This window comes from Anopheles coustani, chromosome 2, assembly GCF_943734705.1.
Source record: "Anopheles coustani chromosome 2, idAnoCousDA_361_x.2, whole genome shotgun sequence".
Lineage (NCBI taxonomy): Eukaryota > Metazoa > Arthropoda > Insecta > Diptera > Culicidae > Anopheles > Anopheles coustani.
In genome coordinates, this window is record NC_071289.1 from 93,738,981 (window position 1) to 93,760,912 (window position 21,932).

The window sequence follows — 21,932 nt, forward strand, 5'->3', positions numbered from 1 at the left end:
CATTTACTTAATTGTAAATTTCAATTTAGATGTGCACATCTATTTAGATCACTTTCAACGTAGGTGTTGGCCAAAGTAAATAAATAACACCAGGTGTGATCAATTGAGTTTGTCACGACAGTTCGCTCGCTTGACAGTTGGCTGGCTTTTCGCCAAATCAAGAACTTTAACCATTTTTTGAAATCATTAATATTGCTTTTCCTATGAAAATGCTTTTGAAAATTTAATCATTCAGACTTCATGTAACTGGGAAGCAAATTGTTATAAAAAGAGAAATTTATAGCGCAAACAATTCGAGTATTCCTGAAAGTTATATGCACCTTGGTTTTGGGGTTTTGTTTTGGTTCTCAAAAAAGCAATCTCCGGAGAGAGCAAAACAGAAAATTTCTCATTTGCTCGTAGATTGCACTTCGCGCTCTCTTTATTTAACCAAACCAGGAGTACAAGGTAAACTCCAGAGGATAGGTCGATTAGTTGTTCGTACCAGATCTAGGCGTTTTGCATCGCGCGAAGATGTTGCTGGCGACTCGTGGTTGAAAATGTTTAAAAATTGGTGTGGTTTTATAATTAGATACACACAGTGCAAAATAGCGCCGATCATCAAGTGACAAAAGTTAAGGAACATCGCGTATTCGCATCGTTTGGTTCTGTGTGTTGCGGGATGCTCCAATGCAATGATGGCGTATGCTAATTGTGATACAATTGATTGAGAAGATGCCGTTTCGTTTGTCGTATTGTGGTTATGCCTCGAATGCAGTTCCAAAATGGCAGTAGAGATGATTCTTGTATGAAAAACGCCGTCGCGTAACTATCATGACCAACGCCAACCGGTGAGGAGTAGTTTGTGTTGGTCCAATATAATTTCCTGGGTTACGAACGGAAAAGAATGGAAGTGTTCTCCCCCACTGTATTTGCGTTGTCTGTCCGTGAGTTCGTGGGATCAGCAGGTGCTCCGCTTCGGTTGTAGCTGGAGCACACACAGTACGAGTTACATACGGCGCCCCATGCAGGCGGAAGCGTGTGTAACGTACTACATCCCGTGTCGTAATTGTGTGCACCTTTGTGTGGCATGAATGCATTATGCCATTGAAACCAGCCAATGTTGTGCGTGTTTGGTGCGAAAGAAATTGTGAATAAACTATCAGAAACATACAGCAAGCTGGGGCCGAGCAGTTCCACGACGCGCCATGGCGGCCGGTACGCCCAACTCTATCGAAGCGCAAATTGATAACTTCCTCGAGCAGTTCAAACGCAGCGCCTCGAAGGCGATGGAAGGCGACTGGTCGTCCTCCTCCACGGTCACAACGCCCCAGTCCGCCACCTCTTCGGGGCCGAAAATAAGAAACATCTTTGCGGACCAAGCGCAGGAAGGTGAGTCATCGCTCCTGTCATTCCTGATAGGAAAAAGAATATTGATTTTTCCCAAACCCAGGGACATCCTTGTGGTGCAGCAGCATCGATTGTCTGTACCGTTCACACGACTGTCCGTAGAGATTCTAGTTGTCTCTTGCGCTCTCATCGTCCGCGGTGAACTTTTCCGGGCGCCCTCTCGATTGAGGTATTGTTTCAAGGGGTGCCCGTAGTATTTATGTTCGCCGGAGTCTTCCTAGATATGTTATCTTTTCATTCCAGCCAAATGATAAAACGGGAATGCGCCATATAGTCAACAGAAGAATGTAGTTTACCATGCGAACAGCCGCATTTTGAGAAGCAGCATAACGACGAAGTTAAACAAGGCGTGAGATCATAAGACGGTTAGCATGATCTTGTTACGTGTATAATATTTTCTCAAATTATCTGGAGATAATAGTATGTACGTCACTGTCTGTCGGGAAAATCGCTTTTATTGCGCTAGGCTGGTGGAAAGAATCGATAATAAAACACATGAAAGCTGGCATCTGCACGCAAGACGTTCATTTGCTAACAGGCGAAAGTCCCACATTTCATTTATCGACAATTAGCGAACAAACAAACAAGGCCCAACCGATTAACAATGATAATAAAGCATTGCAGAGTTGGAACAATACCGACACCGAACCCTTTGAAAATTAAATTTCATTAAAAGTTTTTTCAAGCTTTAATTTGTATATTTATTTCCAATCACAGCACATAGATCAGTCCTTTAAATCTCTACCAATGTTTATAATAAAAATTAATAGAAAGCGTCACCATTCCATTCATGTGTGCCACAATCAAAAGAATTCCGAAAGGTGTTAGTTGCCTACAACGAACTCTTTCGTTACGCTCCCAAGAAACACTGAAGAAAACGATCACCACAAGACAGAGTGTACGAAAGAGATCAAGGAAGATCGTTCTCTGAAACATCGAACGACGGGGGGTGGCGAAGAAAAAAAGAATACAGTACGCGGGGAGAACGGGTTGAAAGTAAAATACACACACCGTGCGTACCGCCACGACGAGGCCCTGGTACCGGCGTAACCGACGATGCCGGTTAACGAGATACGGTTAGTTGCCGGGAAAACTTTGTCGCGTTAAGTTGCCGCTGCACACCGGCGTTGGTCTGCGTTAGTGCCGGCGTAGATGCTTGGGCTCTTTGAAACTTGAAATAGGACCGTGAAACAGTGAAGCCGTGAAACACGCGAATTGTTTCGAAGAAATTGCCCCACTAGTGGTTCTATCCATTGTTTGGCTTGGCGAAGATTTTCTTCTCAGGCGTAGAGAACAGACCCATCCACCCCGAAAACATGGTGCTAAAACTGATCGATATCCCCTGGTGAATGCATTTTCATTGACCCGAATTCCTTGCCCCCCGCTCGGTGGGGAGTAGTTTTCGTTCAGATCAGCTACCGAATCTCATCTCTTTGGCGCTTAAACCAACGCAAACACACAAAAAGACTAGTCTAGTGGGCGAAGTAGAGGTTCTATTTTTGGGCAAAATAATCTGCTCTTCGTCCCATGTGCTTTGTGTAAGCCGGTAATAGTGTTACTGCTGCTGCTGTTGTTGCGGATGCTGTAGTGGATGACCATCTAACGCATCTAGCGAACGTCGTCGCCGTCACTGAGAAGAACATCCAAGGAAGCCGTATGACAAATGATCTTTTGGGAGAGGATCAGAAAGCAATTGTGCAGTTGGTTTTTAAAAGTGGAAATTATGAAAATTTCTGCGCAGATCGATGCAGACAAAGGAATGCAAGTGTTCGTGGGTGTATAGGCGAAAAATAAAACAAAACTACGTCAATTTTCGAAACGTTATGTGAGAGGAACGATTGAAAATCCCAGTGCATGTTTTTGTACGGAAAAAAAGGTTCGGCAAGTGACAACGTAACCAACGTCGAGAGGCAAAGAATAGTAAAGTCAAAAAGTCGATAAAATATTTGATCAAATATTTTACCTTTTTGAAGAGAAACCGACAGTGGGCGATAGAAGTATAAAACTCAAGTTGAGAAGAAAAAACGTTCGTGTGTTCGTGGCTTGAGAAATAGTCATTCCTTGGCGACGGTGGCCATCATGACGCCGGTGATGGACGCGTTGGACGCAAACGAGCTCTAACGGGAATGGTTTTTTTTTTTAATTTTCCAACATTCGACCGTTGGATGGATGCTGTCCCCTATGATCGGTTTCGATGTAGAGTCGGCTTGAAACGGGATTTTCGACGACAAAGAATACGCCAACATGGGCCAAGTGGAGAGCACGCTGTTCGGTAAATGCCTTGACAATTATTATTTTATCTTTCTTTGAATGTTGCCATCGGTGGTTGATAAAATGTGACACACACAAATAATTTTCTTAATTAGAATCGAACTTATCTCCTACGAATCAGTTATTCAACTGCCCTTTTCTAGGTCTATTGTAGGGAACATTGTAAACAATGTTTTTGGACGTTATTTACATACTGCCGTGTTGTCGGGTTAGAGTACGTCATAATTAGCATATTTTAAAACTTAATTCGTTTGACCTCCTCCCCATGGCCGGTCGGGTCGTTTTGGCAAACATGGTCAATGCCGCACGCAGGGAAAACAACGAGTCTTTGGTTTGTTCAGCATTAACCCTGAAAAAGAAATGATCTCTGACTGCACAATAAAACAGAAAAACAGCAACGGAAACTAGGTTAGGTGGACACGTCGCGTTTGACGCCACGGTAAGCTCAGCGATGGGAATTGGCGGGAGGCGAAAGTCATCATAATCCCCTTTCCACAGATCCCCTTTTTTGTGTCCGCTGGACACAACAATGCATGGGATGGGAAGGTTTGGACGGGGGTAATGTTTTATTTGCGATTGTCTGTGACTAATTATGCTGCCCAAAGATGTGAATGTAAGCGCCATCATCGGAAAGAGGAATAGGAAAAGTGACACCAAACACAGCAATCGATGACGTTGTATCCGGTGCCTCTAGAGTGATGCATTTCCGCTGGAGTGAGCGGAAATTACGTTCCATTTTGGATAGCTGCAAGAACGTGTGCCCCCCCGTTTGAAAGGAGACTATTTTCTTGTCACATTGTGAGATGAATCAAGTTTAATGTGCAGCCAGTTGCTACCCAGCGTGCTGCGTCCAGAAATCCTTGGCATCCAGATGCATCTGGATCGGTATCGTTCGTGCGATACGGAGGAATGAATGTAGACGGATTTATCCGAATGCCATGTGGATTGTGAACCGGGAGACGGTTCGGCTCTGCTTCAAAGCCCGATGCAGCTGTTGCATTAGATGACACTGGTGTATTCTATAAATTTTCTTTCGAAACTCCTACCCCAAAGGTGGTGGCCGACGATTGCTGCTGCGTGCCTCGTTCTGCATCGATACCCTCGGAATTGTTTGGAGGAATGCAAGTTGTAATTGGTAGCGGGCATTACTGATGGAAACTTTGATCCAAATTGCCGCTCGGATTCCGGAAAGAATGTAGCAATGATATCATTTGTTTCAAGCAATTGACAACAAATGATTAGATGTTACGTAAGCTTGTTTAATGAAATGGATTTTTTAACAAATAGATATAATTTCAAAACAAATAAATCTATTCGAGCGTGGGGCGGTGTGTGATGAACGCTGGCTAAACATGCGCTACTGAGAAAGGCTATTCCCTTCGCTCAAACGCTTTCCAGTAGCTGCACATCAGCCAGTCAACCAACTCGTCAACCCGGTAGAAAGCTGGTCCAAACTACTCTCACTCTCAATGTCAATATCAACGAACCGACCATAGTTTTTTTCCAGCGTTAAACCGGTTGAAATTATGCGCTGCTCTGCCCGAGGGTTGCAAGCAGAGGAAAAGTAGTGACGAGCGGAAAGATGGTCAACGACAATTGTAAATAAACACCTGATACAGCAACAATTCACGGTGGGGTAAAAACATGTAGTAAAGTCACATGCTTTGATGATGGTACAGCTTGGGAAAAGAAGGTTGCTTTGTTGCTGCTTCGTTTGCATACGGTCTAAATGAAAATTGAATTAAGAGCGTTGTTTGTGGCATATGGGTTGTTGCAAAATATATGCAAAAGTTAACCAATGCTACGTAATGTTAACTGTTTTAGATCATTCACACTTCGTTCACATCACCCTTTTCTGCCTCTCCGCTTCCGGATGAATTTTCCTTAGGGGTAAATAAATAAGGAAAGCATGTTTGTAACGGGATGTGAAATTGGCTGAAGGCAACATGAAGCAATTATTGAAGAAAGAGTCTCTCTTGAAACGCCCAAGGGTATTTGTTGTTGCTATGTCTTGTAATTCTTTCCACCACAAGACGTATGCATTTTTCAATCGGATTGATTCGCGCATTTTTACAAAAGTATTGACGTTGAGGCAACCGAAATTGTAATTTAACCTTGACCGATCACTTGCAGATGTATTTCTCTTCTTTGTCATGATTTGTCTGTAAATAATCCAACAGCCCAAAACACAAAAAAGTGTGTTGAACGCAGGTTAGCATGAATTTAATCCAACACTGACACCACCCCAAAACCAGGATCGAATATCATTCCCGATCCTTTCACTGGCGCATTTGAAATCAAGGTTTGCAGTGCAAACCAGCAATGACCGTAAGGTGCGACTGTCTTGTTCCCATGCCTTTCTCAAGTTTCCTACCCGGGTTTGATTCCCAAAACTTTCTCAAAAAGAGCTAAAGAAGCTGTGACCGTCTTGAAGAAACGCGGTGTTTATAATGCCTCTCTTCTTGTGGGTTCGAGTTCTACCTATGAGCAGATTTTTAATGTTTTTTGGAGTGTCTAAATCAGATCAAAGGCGGTTTGTTGAAAGTACATTGATGAGAGAGAAAGGTAAAACAATGCAACCGGTAAGATTTTATTAATAGTTGAAGCGCACGTGTTACCGATTGTTTGAAGTAGAATTGAAAATCAGTGTGCACCAATAAAGTGAGCAATAATCGAGGAATGAAGCTGGACGTTGGGAGCGGGATTTACTAATTAACTTTTTTTTGCCTCTACGATTGCGCCAAATTGCTCCCGATTGCTGGAACTATGTTCCAGATCGACACCGCTATGCACCGTGCAACGTCATATAGGCGATCATGTGCAGCGAGGCGCATTGGCTGGCGTCCGTTTCCGTGCAATGCATGCTTCAGTTGCATTACTTGGCGCAGTGAGCATGCGACGAACATGCAGGTGTTGCATATAAGGCCTGGGGGTGTGTGCGTGTTGCGCTGAGCTTCCCTACGTAATTTTGTGTATGAACAAAAAAATGCCCTCCCAAGGGAACAAACTGCTCATTTAAACTGCGATCTCTCGTGCAGTTCGAAGAAGCATACATTTAAAAACGAGTAATGAAACATTCCGACTAATACTCCTCCTCCATCACCTTAGTGTATGCTTTATGGCGGGCATTTCAATTTAGTGTTTTACATGGATACGGGAAAAATGGGATCTTTGCACAGCTTCTGTGAAAGACACACATTTATCTTAACGGAGTTTTGCCTAAATAGACACTAGAGACCTGTATTTGTTGTGGCACGTAAGCAGCATGAAATAATACTAATGAACCCCGTGCCTCGCTTGAAATCATTGCAGAGAACAGTAACATCGTCAACAATGGAAGCAGCAGCAGCAACGCTTCGTCTTATCACTCGGCGTTCCAACAGCAGCAGCAAAAGCAACCCCATAACCATCCTGGTTCGTTCCAGCACCAATCGTCGATCAACTCGGTCTCGTCCGTGCAGACGGTGCTCTGCCAGAACTTGCAGAACTCGACCAACGTGAACAAACTGATCGAGAACGTGTGCCAGAATGGGAATCATTTCAACCTGAACACGTTCGGAAGTTGCAGCTCGCTCATTACGACCAACGGGCACGTGTCGGCGCCGGGTTCGACGACGCGGGAAAACATGAACTCGGGCGTGAGCGTTAGTTCGGCCGAGGAACCACTGAGTGTGGCCGACGTGGCAGAACTGCTGCATCCCCAGTATGCTATTATCACGGGTAAGAATGGAAATGAACGTTTCTAGTGTACGAAAGACAGCACTTCTCACTCCCTTTTCCCCTTTTTAAGGTGGCCGATCGAAAGATGGATGTCCGCTGATAACGTTTCCCGATTACAACAACTTCCAAAACCTGACCGATCTCGAGTACCAGAAGCTGATACTGTATCTCACCACGGTACCCTCGCTGTCCGAGGCGGACCTCGGCTTCAATTTGATCATCGACCGGCGCAAGGATCGGTGGGTGGCGGTTAAGGCGGTGCTGCTGAAGATATCGGTGTACTTTCCCGCGATGGTGCACTTCGTGTACGTAATCCGGCCGGCCGGGTTCCTGCAGAAAGCCATCTCGGAGGTGAGCAATAAGTTCTTCAAGGACGAGTTCCGGTTTCGCGTGATCGTGTGTGCGACACTGGAGGAACTGTACGAGTACGTGTGCCGTGGTCAGCTAACGGTTGATCTTGGCGGTGAGTTACCGTACTCGCACCATGCGTGGATCCAGCAGCGGATATCGCTGGAGAAATTTTCCGGCCTAACCAATATGATCTCGTGCAATCTCGACGCGTTTATGAAAACGATTCACGAGATGGAGTTCCCCAACTCGGTGGACGCGACGGAAACGTTGATTGAAGAGCAAGGAGAACAGTATGAAAAACTGAAGGTAAGACCATCGTAAGAGGTGTGTCGGATCAGACGATACGGAATTGCAATCAAATCTATCATTTTTAGGAGGATATACTTTCCGCTGGCCGGCACGGGGAAGTATTACTGGAGGAAATGAAAACTAAAAAGGAATGTGACCCAGAGACAGTGGAACGGTTTGGCAATATAAGCTCAATTGAAAGGTAAGCGATTGACGGGAGCAATCACCTAGTTTGAGAAAAAGCTCTGGAATGTGAAACATGAAGTTGATAATAGAGCGCTGCGCGAAATGGATAACTTCTTTCTAACTCCCCTCTGTTCCTTGTTCTATTGTTTTCACTGTGATTTGTTCGTGTCGTATTAGTGATCTTTTTTGGAATGAAAACTATGTTTCTGCGTTGTGTTTCCTTTCCATAGTTTCTAGAATAATCTATTCAGAAAAACTCGCTCGCTATTGATCGGTACCACATGCATGTCGTTTGGAAGAACTCAATAGAAATGAACGAAAAACTGTAGGTAAAAATAAACATGTTCCTCCAAACGACATGCACTGTCCTATAGTATGTAAGAGATAGTTTAGCAAATAATTTGCCTTGCACTGGTTATTTGATAACAAAACATTGTCGTGGGAATATAGTGAAAAGAAAATGACTAACCGATTTCGTTAGGATCAGTTGAAAAGGACGAGGTAAAAATCCATTTAGTACCACGCACAAGATCACAAGTATCCTTTCAATAAACTATTTGTTATAGAATAAGATCTTCTTATTATCCAATTTTTGATCGTCGCTACATTTATTGTTGCCTCTACTATTACAAGTATCGGACTGGCGTAATGCTTTAATGGGCTGTGAATGCTCTCTATTTTAGCGCTTACTTACATAATTACTATTCCCATTTCCTGAAATCACTCTAAAAGACGTTTGCTATCACGTTAAAATGATACTTCTAAACGTGGTGGACCATTATGGTGTATATTTGCCGTGTCTAACTTATGCTTAAAATTTTATTCTATCTTGAATGCCTTCAATTTCTATCTATTTCGACATATAAAGTAGTGTTTTCTTTTTGTCGGTTGCTTTTCGCATCACCACGGTTCACCTTCCGCACATACAGACACGCGATTCACACAGCATTTATTTTGTATACACATCTATAAGCACTGAGCAAAAACTGTATTTTGAACTCTTACCAAAAACATAATTACTCACAAACTTTTGATTTTTTACAAGTACAGATGATGCAATTTTCCGATGCATTTAATGCTGATCTTCACTCACACCCACCACAAAGCATCTCCTCACGGTTAAACTTGGGCAAACAGAAGGGCCACCTGTTAAAGGCACCACACTCAAGAGCACACCACTTTCACATCACTTAACACTGTCGTGTATTAATGTGTTTCGAGTAAGATTTTTGTTCTTTGTGCATGAGCCTCTGAATCATTGCCATCGTCGTTCATTGACACTCGCACACGTTCAACGATCACGTAATGTATTTTAACCATCATCATGTTTCCATCTTCATATTTGTATTTTCACACGCGTCCTGCTCTTCCAATTGAATTACATTGTAACTTAACTGTACATGGTTGAACTGTTGAAACGAAAATCTCAAAAAAAAACCCTGTTACAAAAAAACCCAGTGCAAGGAATTATTTAAATGTCAATATGCATCATCTTGATGACAGTCGCGATTGTCACAGACTTTTGGTGCAACTGGAGGAAACGGAGCGTCACTTCGAAGACTTCTGGACGATTCACCTGTCGCGGTTGAAGAAATGCCTCGAACTTCGTCGGTTTGAGCAGGACTTTCGGGAGCTGCAGGTTGGTAACCGGGATTGGGCAGGTGCGCAGACAAGCTCGATAAGACATTTTCATTTTGCAACCCCTTCGTAGGCAAACTTTGACCGACACTTGAAAACCGTTTCGGACATGACGGAGATAGGAGAAACGGTGGCGAGGATGGATCAGCTGCTGTTGGAAACCAAAGAATATCAGCATCTCTGCAGTGTAGACGTGGACCGAGCCGGACAGGTCATTGCGACCGGGCAGCGACTGATTGGTACGAAAGGTTGCATCAGCTCCTGCCCGAAGGAGGTGGTACAACCGAAGTGCGACGAGCTGAGGCGCGTGTGCGATCTCATTGACAGTCGAATCTCCAAGCGGATTGATACGCTTGCGAGGGCCCGAGAGCTGATGGAGCGCGTCGAAAAGGTATGGACAGCAGACATATTTGCTACAATGTGGAAACAGTAACGACTGCTGCGAGATATAATTCACAACATCCTTTTGTCTCTTTTTGTAGGCCAATAAATGGTGTGCGCGGGGTATTGAGTTGCTGGCGACGCAACGTATCGAAAAGTGTTCGGTATCGGCCGATATCGCCGAGCAGAGCCTGCAGGAGATACAAGACTATCTGGCGTCTGCAGCGGAATTTAAATTATCTAGTCCAAAAGAAATTAAGAATGAAATCCTAGAAAGTACAACTCTGGAAACTAAGGCGCTTGTTTCGCAGGTGAGCTGATGATTCGATATGTATCCTATTTCGTCAGGACTTAAATAAACCAGATGCTTAGAAAATTATGCAGGAGTACAACCCCAAATCCGGACGGTTTATGTTGTTCGTTCGGCAAGAAATATAAGCCAACGATGCTGCGGTACGTTGGCCGTAGCCATTTCGGTGCTGTAAACATGGAGCAAATTTCGCGATGACATCTGTTTGAATGAATGCGTATCGCCGGGCAGCAATTTTCCCACAGCGAAAGTGGATCTATTTAGACCAGGAGAGTTGAAATATTTATGCGAAAAACGAGAGGTGAAAGTATCACGTAATTCCTCGAGTTGTGTTTGGTGTGGGAGCTTGTGGAACCATCAGAAATGACCCCCACCGGAGCCACTTGCCCGGCAAATGTTGCATCTTCAAAATCCAAAGCATTAGATTCACTCTTCCGTATAATGTACTTCGTTGGGGACTGGTTTTACTGGAGCGGGGTTGAACATCCCATACTATTCGTGGTTCCTCGCCTCTGGTTTGGGAAGCTACTTATGGTTTAATGCTGTCATTTGTTTTGTTTCCGCTTTGAATACAAACCTCAATTTATTCTCGATTTTTGAGGCCGGTGGTTGCAACAATTTTGGTCGGTTCATGTAACCGTCCACTGCAGAGAAGCGTAGCAGAAAGCCCAGTCTGCATAGTTCACATCGTTGGCCCCCGACACTCGAGAAAGTCATGACACCTTTTGTCAATGTTTTGCCACCGAAAATGTGGAGCTTTTTCGTTGAAGACTCCACCGCAGCCTCCGCCGCCCGCGGGATAGATGATTCTTTCTCGCAGTGCAGACGGCTGCCTCGTTGTCTTCGTTCGTTTGTAAGATGATGCGGTTGTCGAAAATGATTACGCAAGCATGTTTTGCGTTGCCTCGGGTGCAGCATCAAAGCACGCCGTTTTGTTTTTCTGCTTTGCAGTAGCTTCTTTTACATTTCTCTTGCGGTTGTTTGTGTCATAACACTTCAATGTGCACGTGCTTGCCGAGATGATGAATTCTCCGTATCGCTATCGAGGGTGGTTTTTACTCGTCCGATCCGGTCAATTCTACTTTGGCTTAAATGTTTCTCGTAAAGTGTTAAAAGGCATTTCTTCACTCGTTCACTTCTCTGTTACAGGTCCTCCAGCGAATCGACGACGTGCAGCTGATGTGCGATAAGCGCATGACCACACTGAAGAAACTCACCCTGAAGCCTCCGAGGCCGGTGCAAACCGTTACGCCGGAACCGGCTGTTCCGCTGCAACCACCGGGTGGAGCCCCGCATCCCATGTTCCGAACACGGCGCTCGTACAGCAAGGTAGGTGCCTCTAGTTGAACTGCATTGTTTGGTGCCATCCTAACCTACTCTCCTATTCGAAAATGGGTTGCTTATATGCATAACGAAAGCTGGTGGCGAGCGAATGAAAACATAACCAATTAAATTCGGGGGCTTCCAAAACAAGTATCGCCAGCGCGCGCACCTATCCGCGTCATTCGATCGATCGATCGATATAAATGGAAAAATGCTCTCGACCCTGTTCGATCGGTTTTTGGTTTTTTTTTTCGGGTGGGGTTTGCGATCTGTTGCACAAGCAATAACAAAGGAATGGAATGTATGGCGGCGACAGAGCAGTGGTTGAAATTGGATCAACGGGTTCGAGGGAAAACAATACAACCGACCGCACCACCGGGGGTCCGGGTAATAAAAACACGTACTTGATCAGTCGCGATCGGGCACAAAGGAGATGCAAAGTTGCCCTTTTAGTGGTCCACATTTACGTGCTCATCCTAGATAATTGTATTGACAGCCGCTTTTTCCAGGAGATGGTGTTGGCGACATGCTTAAAGATGTACCGCATCATAACACTGTTATTGTGGACAGCATCGGTGTGAAAAATGTGTATTTCAATCTTTGCTCGTTGCATCATCGACTCGAGGATTCGTTTCTCACGGGGCAGATGAGATGTGAATCTTTTTTGGCATTTCTGTCAGACACTGTGGTGCTGTTACCGTTCGCTAAGTGGATTTAATGGATCACCCTTCCACCCCCAGGACCGACACCTTGGAGTCTCTGGGCGCTCTATTCTGAAAGTATTTGATAAGATCCATTTCAATGATGTGAATGCCAAATTTGGATTTATTTTTTTAAGGTCGAAAATAAAATCATTAGGAAATTGCAATTCCATTGAACCCATCATCACACCGGCACACTATCCGAGGAGTGATAATTCGTCCACGGTTTTCCATCAAAGTGCACTTCCCTCGGTAATGATAGGGTAGGAAGTTTGGAGTGCCGTTTACGAAATTGCCCCCAAAACCACCACTCTGCGCTAACCGCACCATAGCTTTAATCCGGGACAAAATTATTCAATTGTGTCCAGTTTGTGTCCACAAACGTAATATGAGTGTTGTTGGGTTTTTTCTTTAAACACCGTTTACTGTTGGTCCTCAAACGCTTTTAATAGGAACCGTTTTAATTTGTTGTAGTGCATATCCAATCAATGTCTTTATCCGTAAACTATCATTGGGGAGTTGAGTCGAAACGCTCGCACTGTGTTTGGTGGTGGAAACGATCTTGTACGAATTAATTAAGCGCCTTCGTCTTCCGTTACTAGCCGCAAAAGTGGAGTCTTTGGTATCGAGAAATTAAACATGGGAGCGTGTACGATACGTTTAGCCTACATTTTAGAAACGGTTACGCATTTCTGTTGTGTTTTTGTGCGTACCATTGGATTTAGGTAAATGTTTTACACGGTTGTAAGATGACGTTATCCTAGCCTACAAGAATGCTGTAAGAGGTGGATTATCTTAAACTTATTAATATTACTCATATTCAACAAGGAAATAATTGGTTTTTGTTACTATCCATAGGCTTAAGGTTTGCATTAGCGAACAGACATAGCTATTGAACAAACACAACTTTGTGTCTGTTTATTTTCTTCATGGAATTCAATTGTGACCCGTGGCTTTGATGTAGTAACTAGCTTCAATTGAGTTAGCGATCTGCAAAGCAATCGATGGCTACATGGCGAGAAAACCACAGGCCACCCGAGACGAGACCCAAAAGGGGGTAATTGTTTCCATACTCATCTGCGAAATGGCTTGCCCACCTATCGGCTATCAATGCAGCTCCCGCAATCGAACTCTTGCGCAAGCCGAACTCGGGTGAAGCTTAACAATGTTCGATTATTTTGTGTTGAGGCTTGCATGTTACATGCGCTTAACCACTCGCCAGCGCGAAATAATAGGAAGGAAGTACTACATTGAACAGCGTCTTGAAATCCCATAACGTTAATTTAAATAACAACGCAAAGAAGGGGGAGTACGTAAAATGAAACGGTAAGTGTAGTGATTGGACCAAAGAGTTCTTTTATGGCGAATGCTTTGTGACAAGGCTTGTTGCTTCGGCAATGGATTGAACAAGTCTATCACCATTCCAAATAACCATGAAGTCCAGTTTTGTGTCTATGGGGAAAACATTTGTATGGTACAACCAATTCGTGCGTGGGTACGCTTCGGATAAAACTAGATCACAACAAGCCAACTAACTATCCCTTTGGTGGTAGAACGTGAAACAGCGGAAGATGGGAAAAAAACCCTACGTTGCAGATAATTGCTGCCCACTCCGGGGGTAAGGTTACGGTTAGATATAGGTCGACCGGTGGAAAACATGAAGTCTATCGTAGTAAAGGGCGCCTAGAAGCGAGTGCATTTTGAAACGTACAACGTCAGGGGCAACTTCTTGGAAATGGTTATCTGTGCGATCAGTTCGAGAAATGGGATGAAAATGTAGAACGAAATTCCAACGTGTGGCAAGAAAGGTCTATTTAATATGGGTTTTCTTGCTAAGTTTGCAACAGCAACATCGAATGAGCAATTTTTTCTGTAACCATTTCACTTTGCCTAGCGAAATGATGATTAATGAGCACCGAAGAGTAAAGAGCTCGGTTTAAAAGGCAGTTAAAATTTACTCGTAAACACCGCACTGAACTTGCTAGTCCATGCCACCCTGGTTTACTTACTTTTAATTATGGTTGATTGAAAGTTTCACTTACAATTTTCGAGGTTGGCCTTTGATCTTCGTTGTTCCGATTTGGTTCAAGTCTCTTAAAACAAAAGATAGTTTTCTTTAATCCGGTCAGTAGTTCTCGTTGTAGTGCTTATGTGCGTTGACCTCACTGCCCCGGTGTTGTTTGCACTGTGCTGAATGGATAATGAATAAATAATTAAGGGAATTGGAATTACTTGCTCTGGGTTATTACCGATCATACTTCCCAGTATTGTGGCTGGCAGTGTAGTGTTTAAAATAGTTAAGCTTCTGCTTAAAGCTTTTTTTCGTTGCTGGAATATTATCGGAGTCGATGTTGGTGCTCACCATTTTGGTTCTTTTCGCAACAAAGAAAGTTATTTGTCATAATTCCTTAATTTTTATTAAAGTCCTCGCTTTTTATTTAAGTCCTGCGTTATACCGATTGTATAACAAATGTCTTCTTTTTTATTTTAGAAATACCTGGTGAAAGCGGTTGTAAAACTTGTCTTCTTTAATTGGTTTGTCGTTGCATCGTTTATGGTAGAAAACCAATCCATTCTTGTCCCTGGCATTGTTTGAAAAGTGGGATTTTTATTGTTAAAATCTAAGGAAAAACCTGTTTGACAAATATATATGTGCTTCGGAAATGTTGCTCCAGATCCGTTTGGTTAGGTGTGGGAAGAATGTGGGATAATATTGGCTTTCTTTTTCCAAAGCGCCAGTGGATGGTGGGCATTGCGGTATTACCGGATTCCCGGCCGGTCAAATCATAAACATTTTCCTACGTTTTCCTCCCGGTGAGTGACATAAGTGTGTCCTACTTCTCGCCAACACAACCTGCCAATTAAATAGGACGCCGATGATGAAGAAGATTCCGGTTCAGTGGCAATCCCGGGACCGGTGGTTTGTGAATTGCATCATAAAATCGATTCCGATGCCGTCGTCTTCCCCGATCCGTGTTGCTGGGCTACGGTTCTGATTGAAAACGTTTCCTACTTTTCCCCTGTGTTCCTTTCGGCCAAGACCGTTTTTATCTCCGGTAAGTGGTACGGGTGTTCGAAAGGGGTTGGTTTTTTGCTTTATTGCAACCGTTTATGGGGACGGGCAGCAGCATGTGCCGGTGGAAACATGTTTTTCGTGTGTTAATCGTCCAAGTTCACCGGATCTGGGTCGAGGCTCTGGGCTGTCTGCCTGTCCGCTTGCATTCGCGCCGCCGCCTGCTCGTTGCACATTCACATTGCGTAATGTAGGTCTTTTGCACTCGCCAAGTCACGAGCGCGTCAGCGCGTTTCCCGGAGGCTGGCGGCCAGATTGTGAGGTTCCTCAGAACCCCAACGCATTACGGGACTCGGCGGACGTACAGGGTAGAATGGAAGCATAGCGGAAAAGCAGGACGAGCTCGGAACGAGTTGCCTTGCAGTTGATGCTGTCGTAATCGTGCGGCAAAGGTATGGCGGCCGTTTAGGCTTTTGGCCGGCATGAAGTTGGTCCGAAGCCGAAGCCTTTTTCCCAGCCTGACCTCAAACGTGGTGTGGAAGTAAATGCGAACAAGATGCCGCACGCCGCGTGAAAACATATTGGCCACTAACGGAACTACTCCCTGGATTGGCGGTAGACTTCTTGTGGACCATTCGTTTACGTTCACTTCTCGACTTGGGGACCGTAAGGGGGGACTCTTACTGCTTGCAAATGGATTTCAAATGGGAACGCACAACCAGTCCCCAGTGCAGCCAACATTTGACCTAGACCTGGACAACCAGTTTGGCGCACCGCAGGATGTTCTCGATATTTCCACCGTGCGTGACGACTTTCGTCTAGACTTTCGCTAGAACAAGAACTTTCTCTTTGCGGCGGGAGACTTGCGAGGCACACTTATTTTCAAAGATTAAATCAAAATACTTGAATCTGTTCAAGCCGGTCAGAAAATCGTCCCACGAGCGTGGCTTCGAATTCCAACGGAGACCTCTTCTGAAAAGAGCACGGAGACCTCTCCGGAGAAAAAGTCTTGTAAGCCCTTAAGACTATGACCGAAGGTATTACGCCAACAGAGAAGAGGAAATCTTTTCAATTATCGGGGTACAATAAAATATCAACAATTAATGGCTTTTCCAACGTCGATGGCAAATAAATATGTCCCCCACAGGGGAACGAATTTCCTACCTTACAAATGTTCCCTTGCACAGGTTCTGCGGTATTCAGGTTTCTCTAGTATTCCAATTTCCCCCTATCGAGGTACAATTCCATCGTATTTAAATAGCTGTCGTCATAATCCGCTACAGCTAAACGCCGCGTTAATGAGCTTTAACTTCCTCTCAGTTCGAATTCCTTCGGCCAAACCAATAAACATTTCCAGCAACATCAGGAAAAGAGCCCCTTTTGTTTACAGTTGCATCTTCATTTTAAAAACAGATCCATCCAGGCGCAGGCTGATTGCAAAAGATTGGCTCGCGCAACTTTGATTGGTGGCGGCAAACTTACGGTAATGCCTAATCGTCGGCAAGACCGCTTGCTTGCTTGTTTGTGTGCGGCGCTCTCACAGAAGAGCGATCGGAACAGGAATTAAATTTTAATTGCTACCAATTTGATGCACGATGGAATCAAACGAAAATTTGCTTAGCTAAAAAAGTGCCTCTCGGCGCGAAAATTATTTAAAAAAAGAATGGCGATGGTGGCGCGGTTCAATGAACTTTTGGTCCACGGTGGAGGGATGGAACCCTTTTGGTATCTTCAGCCACGGCCGTAGGGAACGGTGCCGGGATCAGGGATTGGAAGGCGAAGAAAGCAAAGAAAAATAGAGCCAGTGGAGGCACACAATGGAAAAGCAAAAGTGAAAATCAAACATTACCACCCTTCTTCGGGGCTTCGGGGAGGAGGGTCCAATTTTCCCACCGTGAGGAAAACCCACCGGTAAGGGAGGGCGATTCGTAGGCGGCGTCATCGTTGTTATAGTTAGAAACGAGAAAAGAAAGCACGGCTTGATTTGCTTTATTTCCATCGGTTTACTTTACTAGCTGGTAAATAGATGCACATTTTTCCCCAAATTCCACCCACCACACTGGGTATGTGAAGGTTGGGTGGTGTTGTGGAGGGCCTGTGAAATGTATTGTTTTCCCAGGGAGTAAGTCGAGCTGAAGGAAAAACGATACTTTGGCCCTACCTGGTAGGGCCTCCCGGGAAGGCGGGAAAGGATGGGCAGAAGGGTGCGTGTTTGCGTTGTTCGTTAAGCGAAAATCATAAGTTATTTTAATAATCCTATTGCTTCATTCCATCTTCCAGGTCGTAACGTTAGCCAACAGCATCGTGGATAATCTTTGGATGCGAAAAACTGACTTTCGCAGTTTGACCTCCTCTTCCCCAACGTTTGTGTTCGGCCGTCTTTTCTCCCGCATGCCTTCAGAAGCGTTACATTGTGCGATGTGTGATGCTGTAAGGGGAATTTTGTGAAGATAACGTTTGCTGGCTACATCTTCCCCTCTGCTGCACATCTGCACGAGACGAATGTCGGCACGGTGCATAATGCATCATAATTGCATGTGATTATGCGACTGAAATGGCGCGAGGAACTTGGCAAAACCACGCGGAGACGCCGGTCCACAGATGATGGGAAATGTATCATTTTAACGGTTATTAACTGTTCTTTTCCCCTTTACCCATTGGTTCTTGCAGAGGGAAGTGGAATGAAAATTTCTTCATTCGTTGCAAACTTCTAGATGGAAAAATTATAAGACAATTCCCTCGATAACCGCTCGCTAGCGGGGAGGAGGGAGCAGCTTCGTTGGTGACCGGACCGGATAGTCCCGGCGCGACACTAATTGTCCCTTCTAAGTCCGATACTTAGGCCTCCGATCGGATAGGGGATAGGGTGTGCATTCATTAAAAAGAACAGTTGCTGCAGTCTTGCACCGCGTAAAACAATGTCCGCATTCCACCGACGGAGTCGAGGGCTTGAAGACTGTTTTTATTCCTTTTTAATCAATTTCCTTCGAAGAGAACATTAGGAGTGGCAAAGGTGACGTTACGGTTTCTATCTTTTAAACGGTTCCCTTCCCTAATCTCAGCACATTCTACGGGGTCCATCGGTGATCAGTTTTTGCTTGATCTCTGTGAAATATCCAAGGAGATTTAATTCGTTTTCTGTTATTAATCGTTTTTCGCCGCGTCATAAAAATGATTTACAATTCTCAAGTGATGCTTCATTAGCTGTAGACGAGAAGGGTGACCTCGTGTTACAACCTAAAGAACAAGAATTTGAAACTATTCCTAACGCTGGGAACCGACTTGATGGACGGAATAAGATTACTGTTTAGGGATAAGAGACAATCGAAATATATTTACCACCAATATCTTTCATGGCTTACAAAGTTAAGCTAGGCTTTTTCTGGACCGTAAAAGACAATAAGTATTATTCCTGTAAATTTAGTCAGACAAAATAATAAATGTTTCAGATCAGCATGTTGTCCGCGAAGTAAGTGGCGAAGAATAAGGAACGGTTATTGCACTCTCCATGGTCGGTGTGAAGATGCCACCGCATCGTACACCAAATACCATAACAACCCCTCGGGAGAGTCATGGCAATAGACACAACTTCAACGATCGTCTAGAGCGCGCCCTTACGTCAAAGGGTACGCTTCGAAGCGCCACTGACTTTGTGTGCGATACGCCGTTTGCCGTGACGGGATTTATTAATTTTTAATTGCCCATGCATTGTTCCATCTTCTCCCCCGCGACTTGCTCAAGCGCTTGTTGACGCACGATAGATTTTTCTAATACTGCCGCCTATAATGCTCAATCTAAACCCACTCTGCTGTGCATGATTGCGCACTTGCATTGTTAGTGGAGTTTGTCGTGGAAAACTTTGCCCAAGACATCGGAGACGGTGCACTTGTTTCGCACACGCTTATTGAAAGAGTTGTTGGATGCGTTTGGTAAATTACACCGCTTGAGGTGTTTGCGTTGCAAGAAGCCGCGCTTTCGATAGATACACAAACAGTCAGTCAGTTAGTTAGTCGAGGTGACGAAAATGGCTCCCCGTTCTGATCTGGCCCCAACCTATGCTGTGTGATCGTGTTTTACTTTCGTAAACAACCCCGTCACAATCGTCAATGCTAAGCGAGTGTTGCGTGTAATAAAACAAACCAATGAACTATCGCACGCCAAGCTCTCTTTATGAAAGACGGCTTTAGTCGAAGGGTGTTGGCACAGGATGGCCGCAATTTGTATAACGATCTCAGGCGGTTGGGCTTGGAAAAATTTGCATAAAGTGAATTGATTGATGTTGCATAGAACAGCAGTCCGAAATGGTTCGGTTCGTCGCTGCTACCCCGTGCGCGCATTGAAATCTTTCGTTCTGTTTGCGTTTTATCTGCGTATCTTTGCCGACCTCAATTACCAGCGGCGTCGGTGGAACATTGCGTATATTTGGATCGTTTCAACAAAACCCGGTAACCTAGTTCGTTGACGGACGACGAGGTAAACCTGTTCGCACAGCAAACGATTGCACTTTCCGATTCTTCCGGCTGACGCTTCGGGGGGAAAACTGATGGCAGAAGTGTAGCGGCAAACCGGCTGCAGAACTTGTTGTGCAATGGTCATCCCCTTGCGTAAGTCCGGAATGAAGATGCAATGAGCATTTAGCGGTTGCGAAACGGGGATGGTACGTCTTTGGGATGAAAACAGGGCAAAGACGGCCCTAAAGAGAAAGAGAGTAGGTCACAGTATAGATTATCTGAAATTAGTTTCAACTCTGGGGATGGCTAACGCGTTTTTTGTTTTAATAATAAAATGTATACATCCTTTAACTTTTTCATATCAAATTTAGTTTGATTGATTGAAACACATTAAATATCTGCAATTGATAGCTTTATAAAACTCATTAGTTTTAGGTTGTTTGTCAATTCTGCCTCCACTGTTCCAAGACTAGTATCGCTTAATTATGCAACAACATTCGCAACACGACCCGAGACAAGATCCAGGGATCCTCTTTAAAGTCGTTGCCAAGCAGTATCACTCGATTAAGTATCGTCGTTAAATATACGATTACCAGCATGGGAGCAGAGTTCGATCGGCAAGCTATCGGCATGTGACATAAGAATACACTTGCATCTACTGCAACAAACTACGCTTCGTTAAAAACCGACCAGACATTCCTCCAATTGGTATGATGATCTTTAAATAAAATCCTCTTGACTCCGTCCAAGAGACGGGGGACGTCTCTTCTCTGTCCCAATCGCTCATCGGAGCGCAGCAAACGACTAGTCAAGCAACTTTTCCGGCGCGCGATGCTTCCGGCTTTGTGGTGGTCGAAAATGGGAATTCGGCGTGGTTGCTGCGCGTGTTGCCTCATTGAAGAAAAAGGAAAAAAAACACAACACAGCGTGACCATTGTCACCTTGTGCCGATGGGCAGTTTTGAGGTGCGGGATGTGGCGACTAAAGCTACTAATTAATCACCTCGATCGTGGACTACGATGGCGCCTTATGCCTACGATGACGCAGGGGGTTGGGGCATGCTCATGGGAAGATAACGATTCCCGCGAGGTCGATCACCAAAACGAAACTGCTTGTTGGTGGAGGCTGATTTTGAAACGTTGTCAGCCATGGTTGACGATAGTGCACCGATCGGCTAGGACAAAGCCATTACTGCTGGTGAAATTATTTCATCAGCTGCCACAAGATTTAACTTAGTGAAAATACCTCATCTGAAATTTAAGTAATGTTTGATCACTCTATTTCACTTCCCTTTCGCAACGCTGTCTATTTATGCTTGAATGAATAATACTTATATTCCCGTTTCTCGTTTATTTTCCTCTTCCTCCCTTTAGGTAAGTTTGCATGAAATCTGTCATCGCTTCGCCACAACCCGCAAACCCGGTTCCATCCAAAAGGGAAAGAAACTTTGCTTCTGCACATCGATCGGTGGAACCGTGCTGAATATCGGCCGACTGGTCCGTGGCGTAACTTGCACCGTGTGCATCGGATTGCAGTTCGTTAGCCTTGCCAGCTTCCGGGGCCACGCAAACCAATCCACGCTTGAGTAAGAAACGATATATTCTCAATTAAATCTGTCGCTTGAAGGAAAACTTCGTCAACCAGCAACAATCATAATTCGCCCGAGTCGTCCTCTTGTTAGCGGTGATCCGTCGGAAATGCTGTCGAGCGAACTGTGAACCTCGGGCCGATAGGAGATAGGAAGGTGAAGAAAACCAAGGAGGAGGAGGGAATGGAACAGTATCACCAATTATTGTCACTCAACAGTGGTGGTGGTGGAAGCTGCTGGAACAATGGCCTGGCTTCGGCGAGGATCGGAAAACTAATGGATTATTATTTTCTTTCTCCACCGAGCCACCCCGTTCGCTCCG

At 44.6% G+C, this 21,932-nt stretch overlaps 1 protein-coding gene across 3 annotated transcripts in view; it reads left to right on the forward strand.

Moving 5' to 3' along the window:
- The first annotated feature begins 518 nt into the window (after positions 1 to 518).
- The window catches only part of LOC131266159 (guanine nucleotide exchange factor DBS), a 48,974-nt gene continuing 27,560 nt past the window's right edge, over positions 519 to 21,932 (forward strand). Inside the window, exons 1-8 of one of the 3 annotated variants that reach the window (XM_058268524.1) lie at positions 519 to 1,371; positions 6,973 to 7,380; positions 7,451 to 8,037; positions 8,106 to 8,221; positions 9,664 to 9,844; positions 9,917 to 10,234; positions 10,326 to 10,535; positions 11,684 to 11,863. In XM_058268524.1, coding sequence (XP_058124507.1) covers positions 1,188 to 1,371; positions 6,973 to 7,380; positions 7,451 to 8,037; positions 8,106 to 8,221; positions 9,664 to 9,844; positions 9,917 to 10,234; positions 10,326 to 10,535; positions 11,684 to 11,863 — 2,184 coding nt within the window. In that variant the 5' untranslated portion in view covers positions 519 to 1,187. The remainder of the gene's footprint in view (positions 1,372 to 6,972; positions 7,381 to 7,450; positions 8,038 to 8,105; positions 8,222 to 9,663; positions 9,845 to 9,916; positions 10,235 to 10,325; positions 10,536 to 11,683; positions 11,864 to 21,932) is intronic. The other 2 variants (XM_058268525.1, XM_058268526.1) reach the window with 2 other exon arrangements.